At 39.8% G+C, this 13,592-nt stretch overlaps 1 protein-coding gene across 1 annotated transcript in view; it reads right to left on the minus strand.

The window, feature by feature from the left end:
* SLC1A2 (solute carrier family 1 member 2) overlaps positions 1-13,592 on the minus strand; it is an 88,650-nt gene that overhangs the window by 27,576 nt on the left and 47,482 nt on the right. Inside the window, exon 2 of the mRNA XM_085321894.1 lies at positions 1,928-2,067. Coding sequence (XP_085178020.1) covers positions 1,928-2,067 — 140 coding nt within the window. The remainder of the gene's footprint in view (positions 1-1,927; positions 2,068-13,592) is intronic.

Genomic DNA, 13,592 nt, shown 5'->3' on the forward strand with positions numbered 1-13,592 from the left:
AAAAAAAAAAAAAAAAAAAAAAAAAAAAAACAGAAGGAAGGCGATTTTCAATACAGAGACAGATTTCTTTCTTCTTCTTCAGAAGGTTTAGCCTTCTGATTCATACTGTGCAGTATCATCCTTACTACATATCTCAGTTAAAGAGAACTAGACCTGATGCCCAATCTTCTGTCAGTTTGGCTTATATCTAATGCATTATTTTGCTTCTGCATAATATTTGCTCATAATATTATTGAAATTTTCTAAGTGCTGTGTAGGTCTTGTAACATGCTGAGATGTAATCAAATATAATTCATACTGTCACCCWAAAGCTGGCAAAATTGAGATATCAAGAGGTGATGTGGTTTATATAAGGCCTTTCAGAACTGGTAGCAGAGTCAGGGTTAGGATCCAGCTCTTCAGAGTTGCCACTGAACTCTTAACAAAAGACTGGTCATCACTTGAAAACAAGGATGGCTTGAATAGATATTTTACAGCCTAGGAAAAGTCCTACAGGAAAGCTAGAATAGTCCTGTAAGGAAAATGGATTCAAGCATGGTTTGAGGGGTTTTGGAGGGGTGCGTCAGYCATTTGTTAGCAGTGTAGCCATCTCTGATTTTATCACTATCAGCATACAATTAAAYGAACTAACAATTAAACCAAAAAAGACCTAGTAGGTTCCAACCCAAACCCCAGCCCTGATGAATCCTTTCAGGGAACTGAACACAGCTTCTCCGATCAAACCTGAAATAACTGATATAGGGAATATTCATCCATGTTGAAGTGCCTGATCTGGAATACAGMATACATCATTGAAGAAAACTTGATTCTTGGTATACATCTATCATTCTTTGCCTTCAATAGACTGCATCCTACTGTTGTCCCCAGGATAATGTTTTCATATAGTTATTATCATAAACAATCCCTTCATCGCTTAATTAGATTTGTACAATGATAATACCTAAGACCCTCTCTGAGGACTGAAGCTGTTAAAGAAAAGGATGTGTTTACTTCCTTAAAACACTCTCTGTGAAAGGAAATACAATGTTTACACCAAAGATGCCTGTCTTCTTGATCCCAAGCCTATTATAAAGTCTCAAGTGTGATAAAACTTGACAACAAAGCCTGAATTGTACTTTGAAGCAACCATCAGTTTGATTCAATGGAAAATACACTTGTYTCTAAAACTTTTTGTGGAACTGCATCAGGCACCTTCTAAAGATGATTCAAAGTAAACACTTTATCTAAACACTTCAGCAGCATGGATTTTGAAGACTGAAAAATATGGAGATGAAATCTGCAGCTGAAGAACAGCTGCCTTTGGTCTTTCAAACAATAACAAAATAGAGTATGTCTATGAATTTGCTGCTTTTGGCTGTTAGGCTTTCAGTGAAAAAGAASCAGGCAAAGAGCCAGTGACCCACAATAAAATGTCAAACCATTCCATATTTGGAAGTCGCTTAAGCCAGAGGCAATATCCAGAGTGAGATCACTGAGCTCTGGCTGGTAGCTGTCTCCCTCCTTGTAGAGAGGGGGACAAACCTTAAAAAGCAGTTGAGAAGAAAAGCACGGGCTGAAAGAAGATGAGGGAAAGGATGTTTTGGAGAGATTAGAGGTTTGGGGTATTTTTTTTCTTTACATTTATTGAAAGTGTGATCCATTTAGTTCTACTGAATGACATCGATCTGAGTAGCCTGGGGACTTGGACTGTACTTCAGTCAAAACCAGGTATAATACGTAGCCAGCTCAGCGCTGTGGACTTGCTCCATGTTGCGTCAATAATATCCTGCACACCTGAACGAGAGGGACAACGCCTGAGGGTGTCCTATTTACTCTCTAGCTGTTCAGCTAGAACAGCTGATAACCACAGAAAGATGGAAAAAGTTTGTGGTATTGTATGAACAAATACATATACACATAGTGTCCAGACAAGCAGGATGTAGCTTACCGAATACAGTAAGAGTCAGGAGCAGATTTCTGCGGAGTGACTGGCAAAATTGCACACATATGTTCCTGGATCTGGGCTCCACTGGACTCAAATGACTTTCATGCATCCGCACTTCTACTTGCTTAGGCATATTGTTGGCACTGGAATAAAAAATGAAAATCAAGTAAAAGTTATAGCATAAGATGCCAAAAGTGAGAGGAAAGTTTGGATTACTGCCATCATATATAAGTGATGAATCTGATGCATATTCCAGTGCTTCCCACATCTTGCAAACACTGTATCTTTACTGCCCTGGAATGGCAATGGTTTATTCTTTAAAAGGTCTTGACGTACCCGGAATGAATTCACTGGCCACATCATCCCCACTGYTTTATGGATTGAACTATTTGTCCTGATCTGGAAAACTTAGTTTCCCCAAAGGTCATGGCTTTCTATTGAAATAGGAGAGATGGTTGAAAAACAAAGCTTCTGCTATCAGGAGAACATAGATTTTAAAACCTAATTTGATTCCAAGTTGGGAAAGAGTTTATAAAACAGGACTTATTTGTGGAATAAAGCATTCCAGAGTATTTTGGCTTAATCTTTCCAAAATGTTTCATTTCAACATTAACATTTTATTTTAATACAACCAAAGTGCTGAGGTCAAGAATCTTTCAAACTTGTTCTAATGAGATTGGATCCACTGCCCGTGGAAAAAATAGTCAGAAAACCATACATTTCCCATAAAAAAAAAAAAATCTTTGGTTTCATTGAATTGGCAGAGTTTAGAAGAAGTTTTTGACTAACTCTGTTTTATATCCAAGTAAGTGATATGCACATGAGTGCAGGACTTTGAAGGCCATGCCTCCTAAAYTTCTCAATGCATGAGAAATCTTTAGCAACAGACTCCTTCCCWATATACAAAATCTTAAACAGAACTTGAAAAAAAAATACTACAAATAAAACATGCAGTTTCCCTAAAGGTTAAGAGTGTCTACTTAAAGAAGAGAACTGTCTGAAGAACAAAATTTTTATTATCAAGAAAATAAAGATCTTGAAATCTGATTTTATGCCAGCTTGGAACAAGAGTTTAGAAAAAGGAGATCAAATTTGTCTTAGCCTGCTGAGTAGATCGAGGTCTGCAGACCTAAAATAGATTTAGAAGACAGACAAAACTTCACACCTATCAATCCACCCTCTGAGTACTTTCTCAGATGAGGCTACACTGTCCCACAGTGAGTCTGTCTGTGGCATACCATTGACTGCCACAAAACTAACAACAAGCTAAAGCATTTCTGGGAAGACAAAACACTTCTTAATTATATATATAGAATTCATCATCCTCACAGTATTTCTCAAAGAGAGTTACAATTAAACCTCTAATAAGAATTCAGTCACTTTGATGCAAATAGTTTCATGATTAACTCATGATGTTCCCATTCAAAGTGAAAAGGAATTTCTTCCTAATATACCCTGTTGTGGAAAAGGTAGCATCAGCAGTAATACATCAGGGGATGCATTTGAGAAGAGGGGGAAAAAAAAGGAAGAAACCTAAAGTGTTGCAATTTTTATTTTATACTTCTTCAAATATTTTGCAATGGTAGCTACAATAAAATGTACTGCTGATAGTGGAATAACAAAGAACACTGGTGGACATTCTCACCATTTAAATGATATTCATGCCTCTTTCTTGAATAACTATGAATGTGTATATGAGAGATAAATAAGGATTAGCCAGGGGAAAAATGTTATTAGCAGTTATTTGAGAAGCTATAAGAAAGATGAGACTGTGCTTGCAGTATTCACACACATGAGCCACAACACCACTAAACCACAGACAGAAGTGCTATAAAATGAAGGAATTTGAGATCCAGACTTTTAATTGGGGATTCCATCTTGTTTCACTTGCAATCTGATATCAATGTATCATTTATTTGGATTTATATTTACCACAGATAYGTTGTATATCACTCAAACTGTGAAATATGGGCAGCTGAAAATAATTCAGAAGAAAAATTTAGAGGCTCCTCTATTACTAAATAATTAGGCAGAACTGGAATGGATCATTAGACAGAAGCACTTGATGTTACATATCTTTTTAGGATTTTAATTTGGGCTAGATTTAGGCTGCCTTCCTAGACCGAACGCTGTCCCTTTTCCATGTGAGCTCACGTATACAGTTTCAGTATGTCCAAAGAAAAGCCACCTTGCACGTATCTGCTTTCTCAGCTGTGGGCTACTCTAAGAAGTGCCACATGTCCTCTTCTCTAATTGGCAGACAACGGGACCATGTCATTCCCGTGCCACCATTGCTCAAATAAATGCTCCCACACAGAAGCAAGCCTCTGATCCTGCTTGGATCCAAGCCTTATCCTGTTCTGCTCTAAGTGGCAGTAGGTGCTTGCTGCCCAGATGCCCTTTCCATACCGTGTCTGGCCAGCATCCAAAGGCTCATGAAGTGAGGAGATGGCAAACTTACTCTACAGCTGCAGTGACTACTTCAGGATCACACCCCATGTAAACTGAAGCGAGTTCTGCTTGAGGTGATCAACGCAGAGCTTTTACACTGTAACAACCATATTCTTTAAAAGTTCAGTCAAGGTCAACTGTAGGTATTCAAACAGTCACTGAGAAGATAAGAAACTACGGACAGAATTCTTTAAGGGCATTCCTAAATTCCCAGAAATCTAATACTATGCCATGTGCTTCCTGCATGTGCAAAAAACAAGCTTTCCACTCTCCAGCTCTTCAGGACTTCATGTGAGCTTCCAGCATGGACTGAAATTCTGAATGATATCTTTTTTTCTTTTTTCTTTTTTTCCTTTTTTCTTTTTYTCTTTTTTTTAAGAAAGACTAATGCTAAAACATGTTAATAGCACAGATCTGTTACAAACAGTGCTGACAGATAAATATTGTCATATGAAAAATGGGACCACAAACGATAATTATCTAAACATTTGCACGGTTAACACCRGTATTAGCAATGAGACTTTTATCACCAGCCAGAGACATAGCATTGTTCAGGCTTTTCAGTATGTTGCAAGGTATTCTGAAGTGGGGGGGGGGGGAAGGAACCCAAACAATACCAAAATAAAATCTTGAGCAAATGATAAAAGAAGCTTCTTGTTTAACACATAACAAGATCAATATTTGGATCCAGAAATGTTTTATGCAATTACTAGGAGATGAAAATCTGTTTGATCTGTGAATCACACAACCTCCACAGAAATGGGCTTGTGACTTATGAACTGAGTCATCTATCTGATGCTCTTCCTGTGCCTCCACTTCTTTCTTGTAAATGGTATTTAGCTCCCCAAAGAATGCAAAATGTCTTCGCTTCTTAAATCTGCTGTCACATAATCACCAAACTGAAAGAAGTTCCTCCTAAAGCCAAAGAAAGACGCCCAGGTGTAAATTAGGGCAGAATTTGGACCCGTTATTTGGTCCTTGCCCAGTCACGTGGCAGTTCTGCATGTGAGAGTATCCTGCGCGCTCTACACAGATCTTGGCTTCTCCCACTGCTTTTGGATACTGGCTGTGTTCCACGTTGCATGCCTTCCAGCATGTCCAGGCAGAAACACTCTTGTCCTCTGGCCACTGAGGCAGCAGCGTGGAGCTGAAGCTTCTTCCCGGCCAGGTGTTTGGGGGGGAACACATCCCTTGCACAGCTTCTAGTAACACACAAAGCAAGAGGAAACTTGTGCTGCAGACTACTGTAAATTCAGTAAATACTTTTCTCTAGCAAGCTGCTGGGATCTGCCCTACCCCTCTGCTGACAGTTACTGACAACACCGCACCCCCAAATGCCCCACATCCTCCACACCATGAAGGCCCCAGGGCCATGGTAAAGCATGGTAAAGATTTAGATCTATGCTGCATGTAGGGAAGGGGCTTAAATACTTCAGACTTTCCTGCCAAAGGAATGAGTTAACGCGTGACAGTGTGGAGCTGGATTGCACGCACCCTCACGGGCACTGCCAGGACTCTAGTGCAAAGTCAGACGTGCACCAACATAAGCTCCTGCTATGCAGCTAAACACCACTAATACCGTCTCTGCAATAATGACGATAATGGTACCTTTCTCTACAGGCGAGTATCCTAAAACAGCACAGAACCCATTTTAGCAGCTGTGATCTTTGAAACATGCAAATGATTACCTTGGTTAAATAAATTACTGTTCCACTGTGTTGAGCTTCCACGGTTATTCTATTTTCAGGAAACAAGTGAAGCAGCCTAAATGCTTGTTTGAAACCCATCAGACCAAAACCTCTTTTAGTCTGACTTCACTGAAGCCAGAATGCTATAATATAAATTAATTCTGCTCATTATTTTCATATGCCATGGTGACAAGCAGCCAAACAAGCAAGCTCTGAAATAGGCCCACGAGAGAACTGAAAAGACTGGGATTGTCAAAGAAAAGAGAGTATTTTCTGCCTACTACAGGCACTTAAAATTATTGACAGGATTGTAATTAATGATGATGATGATGGAAAGTGTGTGGTCACATGAAACAGCACATACCAACAGCCCAGTGCCACCTACTCTCCTCTCTTTTGAGCTGGCACTTACTCCTAAGAAGGGAAAGAAGCCCTTTTAGTCCAGATTTGATTTTTATTCACCTTAGGAAAGCAAAGCAATGTCTTAAGGTGAACACAATCTGTATTTTCACCTACTCTACATACCCTCTATGCTGTGAGGGTGGTATAAAGGTGCACTAATAGAAACGAAAATCAGAAACAGTCTACGCAATTTTTCTGGTTTTCATAGTGCCCAAATAAGCAAGAGGTTAGCCATTTGCTCTTTCCAGTGTCCCTCCTCTCCACAGTATGCATAAAGTGCAAGAAAAATCTATTCTGAAATACATGTTTGATTTTAGGTTATTTAAATATTTGCAGTTAGTTTTGCCTGTGAGATACAYAGTTCTGCATGAGACAGAACAGTCTATTTATCTATTTATCAAACAAGTTGCAGCTTGTTTCTCCTACTGGGTTTTAGACATAATGATGACAAAATGTAGGAAAACAATTTATTAAAATACCAAGCTCCCTTGAATTTTTTTTGTTCCTATTTCCTCTGAGCTTTTTTCTTAGATTTTATTTTATCTCCCTCTGGGCAAGTCTGTTGTTCCGTTTCACTTCCATTGCCTCTTTCTTTCTTGTACTCTCACTGAAAGTTATAGACCTTGTTTGTTTTTTTTCTTGGTTACCAAATGTAACTCATTTTTTTCATTAATGTTAAAGGTTAATAATTTAAATTTACATACTGCTTGAGTGACAATCCCCTTTTATTTTCAGTCAGTCATGGGGAAAGAACTCTGYACTGCAGAACACTTCCCCAGCTTGGCAGAAATCTAGAAAAAAGACTAGAGGGAAAGAATAACCTAGGATCTACACGAAACATGCAGACAAAGACTGTAATGAGGCTAGTGAAAACAGATGCTGGAAACAGGGTAAGCTAACAGACAGTGTGTGCAGTCTGAATAAGGCATTTCAGTTGTGTCACTTCATCAGGCCGGTAATTTGCAGTACAAACCCCAGCTTTGGTAGCACTGCTCAGTGACCARTTCAGTTTTGGGGGCAGGGAAGAATGGCAGGCTGTTAGAGGAGGGGATGCTCTTGGTGTAGCAAGTGGTATTTTAGCATAATGAATGAGAAGAATGAATGAGTATAGTCACGTATTTAGGGGCCTGGTAAAATAGCTCTTGGATTTTTAGCAGGAGTTACTTAATAGAATTTTTCACAGTTTTAGCAACATTTTTTAGTAAATGTTTAGGCAAGTAGTGTGCTCTTCCTAGAAAGCCATGAGTAAAGCACTAGTCCAGGTTTTGTAGCTACCACTTCAAATAAGGCAGCTAGAGTTAGTGTTGGGAAAATGACCCTGTTCAGGCTGGCTTACATTTCGCTCCAGGCACTTGGACTGCCTCTCAAGCTGGATGTTAGCTATTGAACCAAGCACTGCTCTTCTTTCAAGCAATGAGTAAGCAGCAAGCATAAATGTCAGTACTTGTTCAGTCATGTTYCTGGTAGGATTAGCCTCTAAAAGGAGAAAAAAAAAATTGGAACTAGCTTTCCTGACCCCAAAATGAAAGTAGAAGAGTTTGCAAATATTTCCTTTGCCAACCATCCACCACTCTGGCAGGTGGTTCAAAAGTCATGCTAAAAATGACACAAAGTTTGGCATGTATTAATCTTGGTGAATCCTCACTGGCTCAGCTCATCCTAGCAGTCAGGGGAATTGCATGGGAGTATGTGAGAACTTAACCTGGCCTGAAGGGTGCTTATCAGCAGCATGACTTGGATCGGGTTTGTACCTCCTTCCCACTCCCTGGAGCACGAGAGAGATGCTGCAACTGGGTCTGATGATACAGGATCATGCGCTGTACCCACAGCAGGGAGAGGGAGCATGGATCTGCTCCACTCTATGCAGTCCTCTCACTCCTATTGCAGGCATAGGAAAGAGCCTGCTTTAGCTGCAAGATAAAAGAAGTGTGACTAGAAAAACTCGTGGAACATCACCAAGGCAAGTGATTTCACTCRCTGGATGTGAGGAGTCAAGGTCATCTTCCACAACTCTTGTGAAACCAGGGCTCAGACATAAGCTTTGGTGAAACTTCTAGCTGAGCTGAGACAGAGCTGTCAGCTGCTTAAATGACTTGCACCAAAATAACATCTGTTCAGCTTCTTTTAGGACAGATTCTGTGAATATTTATTGTTTCACTGCCCCATAGCACGTGCTGCGGTGTTTGTGGTTTTCTGGGTTAGATATATTTTTCAGACTGCTGTGGAACTGGAAAATCTCTTCATATAGAGCACAAGAGAAGAGGCTGTGCAGGCGAAATGGCTGAATATTTTCCATTGTACAAAGTATACCTTGGATTTGGCATCACACTTGCTATGCAATGGCCAGCTGTTAAATAGTGGATTTTGCATCACTAAAGCCCTCTGGTCCTGTCTCAACCAYATAGATTCTTCACAAACATAAAAAATACAAAAACAAACCCACAAAACTACTACAAACAGAAGTAACATTAAAGATGGGTTTATATTAAGCACCTTGCTGTCACTAAGCCCTTCTATTGAATTTTAGCTGCATTATCTAGTTTTTTTCCTTGTTATCTGCAGGACAGTAATGAATTCTGAGTGGAGATACAGCTCTTTAGCAGGGAGATGAGCCTGATTTGGCCTCAGGAGTGGTATCACAAGCAATACCCTGAAGTATGACTTGCTCTCTATAGTGAGAGAAGAACTTTACTCCCTGGCTCATTTTGCAGACATGTTCTTTCCTCTGAGCTTAGTTTATATTGTGCAAGTTTAACACATCATGTTTAAACAGCTAACCACAGCACCCACAGTGCGCCTGCGGGGAAGGCCAGTCTGCATGAAACAGCTCTCGTCTCCAAGTTGGTTAGCACTCTCCTTCTTTCTTCTAATCTGTTTTTAATATTGTTCGGGGGGGGAGGGGGGGCGAAGAGGAGGTCATACAATAAGGCAAGTCTTCATGATCTACCCGAGTTAGCAAACTTTTAACTTGAGCTCAATTTGTTTGTTTTTTTTTTTTAAACACCTCGCTAGGACTGGCAGGAGGCTTCTGCTGACTAATACTTCTTTTGATAGTTTCTCGAACTTTTAAATTTGGCTCAGGAAGCTTAATGCACAATGGGCAAAGGGTAATTTAGAGGCAGGCCATCTGAAAGCAGGGGCAAAGGAAAATGAAGTATAACATTGCACATAGCCAGCACTGATTGCTAGTGCAGCCTAGAGCTCTTCGACCAAAGGACGGACGTGCTGGGAGCCGGAAGGAGGAAACCCTCCGCCACGAGGAGAAGCCAGCCGTTGGAACGAGTCCTCCACCCCGAGCGCGGTGCAGAGCTGTCTGCTTGGGAGCCTGGCAGCTAGAAAAGCCCACAATTCATTTACAACACACAGGCTTGAAGTAAAGGTCATAAATCTGCCAGTCAGGAAGGAATTATCTTTTCTACTCACAGTCACGCGCGCTATGTGTACGTCCACGTACATGACACTGACTAATCTCTTTGGATATATGGTAGTGCATGAAGTCTCTTCTTGTTCACTATTCTTCCTATCAACTGGCAACTTRGCTTTTATACAGCATTTTATGGCACATCATATGGAGATCAGAATGAGTCCCTGTGGAGAGGCTGTGAACTACGTGGAACCCTGCACCACAAACCATTTGACACCAACAGTTCAYACTGAATCAAATTGTTTTTGTTAGAAAGAAGATAATTGTGTTTTACACAAATAGTTATGTAACTGCATACCTAGAAACACAAAGGCAAGTGAAATCCTGACTTCTGCCTTACCTTTGGGAGTGTCAGGTAGCTCGGAGAGAAAGAAATCAAGATAACGTCAAGGTCCCTTTTTTAAAGGAAGAGACATGGAAACTTTGGCAGGAAATTGCAAAAAAAGGAAATCTACGACACAAGACTCAGGCGCTTAGTCACCGGGTGAGTCTGAGGAGCGGGAGCCACCACAAGCTTTACGGGTATCCTTGCAGCAGGCCACCCCAGGAGCCCGCCGCAGTGCTCAGCCTCTTTGCGTGCGTCCTCGCTAGCTGTGGGAAACCCTGCTGCTAACATCGCAAAGGGAGGCTGCGTAGTGGGGTCACTGCCTGTGCACATTAGAAAGTTAAGTGACTTTCTAATTTAGTGGCACGACAGAGCCTGATAAAAAGACAGAAAGTAGCAGTTCCTAAGAATTAGGCCAAGGTAACTATTCTGAAATAATGGGAAATAGGCATGAGAAGAACTTCCAAGGGCCYTGGCAAAGAAGATCCCCTGTCCTTTACTACGACAAAAGTTCTAGTGATGGGAAATTCAGTTGTTGCTGGAGTACCTGAGACACCCAGAGGTGCCTGCTATGTCTGCACATCCACCACTCTCCAAGCAGGCAGGAGCAAACAAAAACTTACTGCATGCACCTTACCTTGGGAGCATCTCTAGGATGAAATACCACTGCCTCAGCAGAGACTAGCTATTGCTTTTAGGAAGACAGACCTTGTACTGTATTTTGTATTTTAATAGAAAGAGTAAAGACTTCTGAAATTCTTCCTATTGGCCAGGTCCTCTGATTCACACCAGTATCCAAAAATACTATATGTATTTTTTAAAAAACAAATCTTTAAACTTGGTACTGACTTATTTATGTGAAACTCTGGCTCTGTCAGTTTATTATCTTTGCTTTCTAGATTCTGAATCTCAGACTTAGGCAACCTAAAAAAGAAAGTCCTAATATGACATAGCAAAGATGCATAGGGAATATCCATTCTTAGAGGAAAGCGGGTTGCTAGTTTGTTGCTTGTTTGATATAAGGTGATCTACAGGGATTGTATTCTATCATCCAGAGTCAAAAGAAAGAAAGTGTATTTCAGGTTATACAGTATCATAACTACTATAAAGATGATCATGTATTTATTTAATGATGCACATATGGAATATCTTTTTAAGTGACAAATTTCTGATAAGGTTTTATAATGGTATAACAACCTGGAAACATGACCGTGCATGCTTCACTACCCCAGAATAATGTACTGTGGCGGCGATGGAGAGTAATAGATTTAAGGATGAATCATATTGTTATTATTGCAAAGGATATAATAATGATGTGCTTTGTGCAAAATTATCTACTTACACGCTCAGAAACTCAGAGACAAGTAAAATCATGATCTTGCATTTGCTTCTAACCAGGGTGTGCCAGGTAGCACAAAGAAAAAGGCTATGAAATGATTTGGGATTAACATAGTTTTCAAAGGTACTGAGCAAAGATTATTAAGCCAGTTATAATGTGAGAAGTTCAGAAACGAGGCAGCTCCTAGACATGCTGGCTAGGGACAGAAAGAGGTAGAAGTGTGGGTTATTTTATATAATTCAGAATAGCTCACAGATGGGCAGACTGAACAAGAAGATCTGACTGTGATTGATAGTAAGAAATAATTTTGTCATGACAATAGGAAACCAATGAGAGCTCCAGGTTCTCCTCGGTGATGGCTCTTGAACCCTTTTCCTGTGGTAAGTTCTCAGAGGTTTATCAGCGAAGCAATTACAGCAGTGATTTTTGGAGGCTCCACTGGCACAGAACAAGTTTCTCGAGGCCATGTAAACCTCCACGGCTGAACTGTTCTACAATGTTCAATGTTCTGCAGTTAAGAAACTTCTAACTAAATCTGAATGGAATTATTAGCATTCATCTAGACAGTTTTAGGGGTAAAGGGACCCAATTTCAATTGCTTTTTTTTTTCTCATCATATCTCTATGTTAACAAATTATTGCCAAAAGTATGATACATGTCAATGCACACAAAAACTACAAAACATCAGGAAACATCAGGAAAATGCTCCTTGCTTCYACACTAATGAATATTGCTTTTTAAAAGTTCCCTATAGCTTTCTCAGCAGCATGGAAGTACTAATAAGATGCATTAGCAGTCTCAGTAATGCTGAAGTGCTGTAATCTTGCAGGTGATTTCACTAGYCACGGAAAAGAAATAGCTCCAAATATCCTTCAACTAAAAATGCTGTCCGCAGACGATACTGCTTTAACCTACAAATAGAAGTTCCCTCTCCTACCAAGCTTCACCTTTCTTTTCCATTGTGCTCTGAGAAGCCACATAATGAGCCAGTTACTTCTCAAAGTACAAAAAAAACTTTTAGTTTGTCAAAGGTATTTTGAGGTGTGACTGGAGAATGCTGGGTTTGCTATATTCAGCTGACCAGAAAGGATAGAAAAATCAAGTAGGAAAAAGAAATCAAAGCGCCTCTCTGACTTCCTGCGGTTGAAGKCTGAGATTGCTGACCTTTCACTTCTCCAGTATTTTGCTTTAAGCCCTGCAAAGGTCACAAATAGATTCAAGTTTGGCTAGACTTCAGATACATCTAATAAAAAGAAACTAGTTCATTAAAAAATGCATTCTATTCCACGGGATGTTTGTCAAGGAGCCAGCACATAACATTGAATCCAGCACTAATTCAACTCACAGCCTTGTATATTCTGTTATAAAACATTTCTCAGTGCTTCCTGTGTGGGAAATCTCTCTTCCATAAAGCACTGTGGATAGAGTCAAAAACTGTTTGTACAAAGAGCAACCACGAAGGAGACTACAGAAAAATAGTTGAAATTCTATGGAGAAAATGTCAGAATTTGGATTAGAGWATGGACGCTGAAAATCCCAATCTGCTTCTATGCCCCCTAACAAATGTTAATTCTGCTTAGACCGTAGATAATGGTGCATCTCAACTGTTTTCCAAAATCTCTCTTAAAGGAAGTTTGTTTTTGTTTAAATATAAAGCTAATTTATCACTGCAATTGCTGAGTGCCAAAAACTTCCATTCGAGATCAGAGCATAATATTATATACAGACCGTATCTGTTCATCAGTACAATGTAATTATTTACTTCACAAGCAGAAAAATAAAGGACATTTTAAGCTTTTGCTGGCATCATGTGGCATATTCTGTCTTAAAATGCGTCCTGTTCAAGAAACTTCTAGTCTTTCTTTTCTCTCACTCATTTTGTTGTTGTTGTTTTTTTTCCAGAGTCTCTGCTTTTTTTATGCCAATGCACTTTTATTATAGCCAGATATTCAGATTTCTTTAATCAAAGCTATTGCTCCAGCAGTTTGGCTTTGGCCAAACTCCGCTCATRTTCCTCACTGACAAAATTCTCTAAAAAA

The sequence above is a fragment of the Rhea americana genome, unplaced genomic scaffold (assembly GCF_003343005.1).
Source record: "Rhea americana isolate MKP2758 unplaced genomic scaffold, rheAme1 scaffold_72, whole genome shotgun sequence".
Taxonomy (NCBI): domain Eukaryota; kingdom Metazoa; phylum Chordata; class Aves; order Rheiformes; family Rheidae; genus Rhea; species Rhea americana.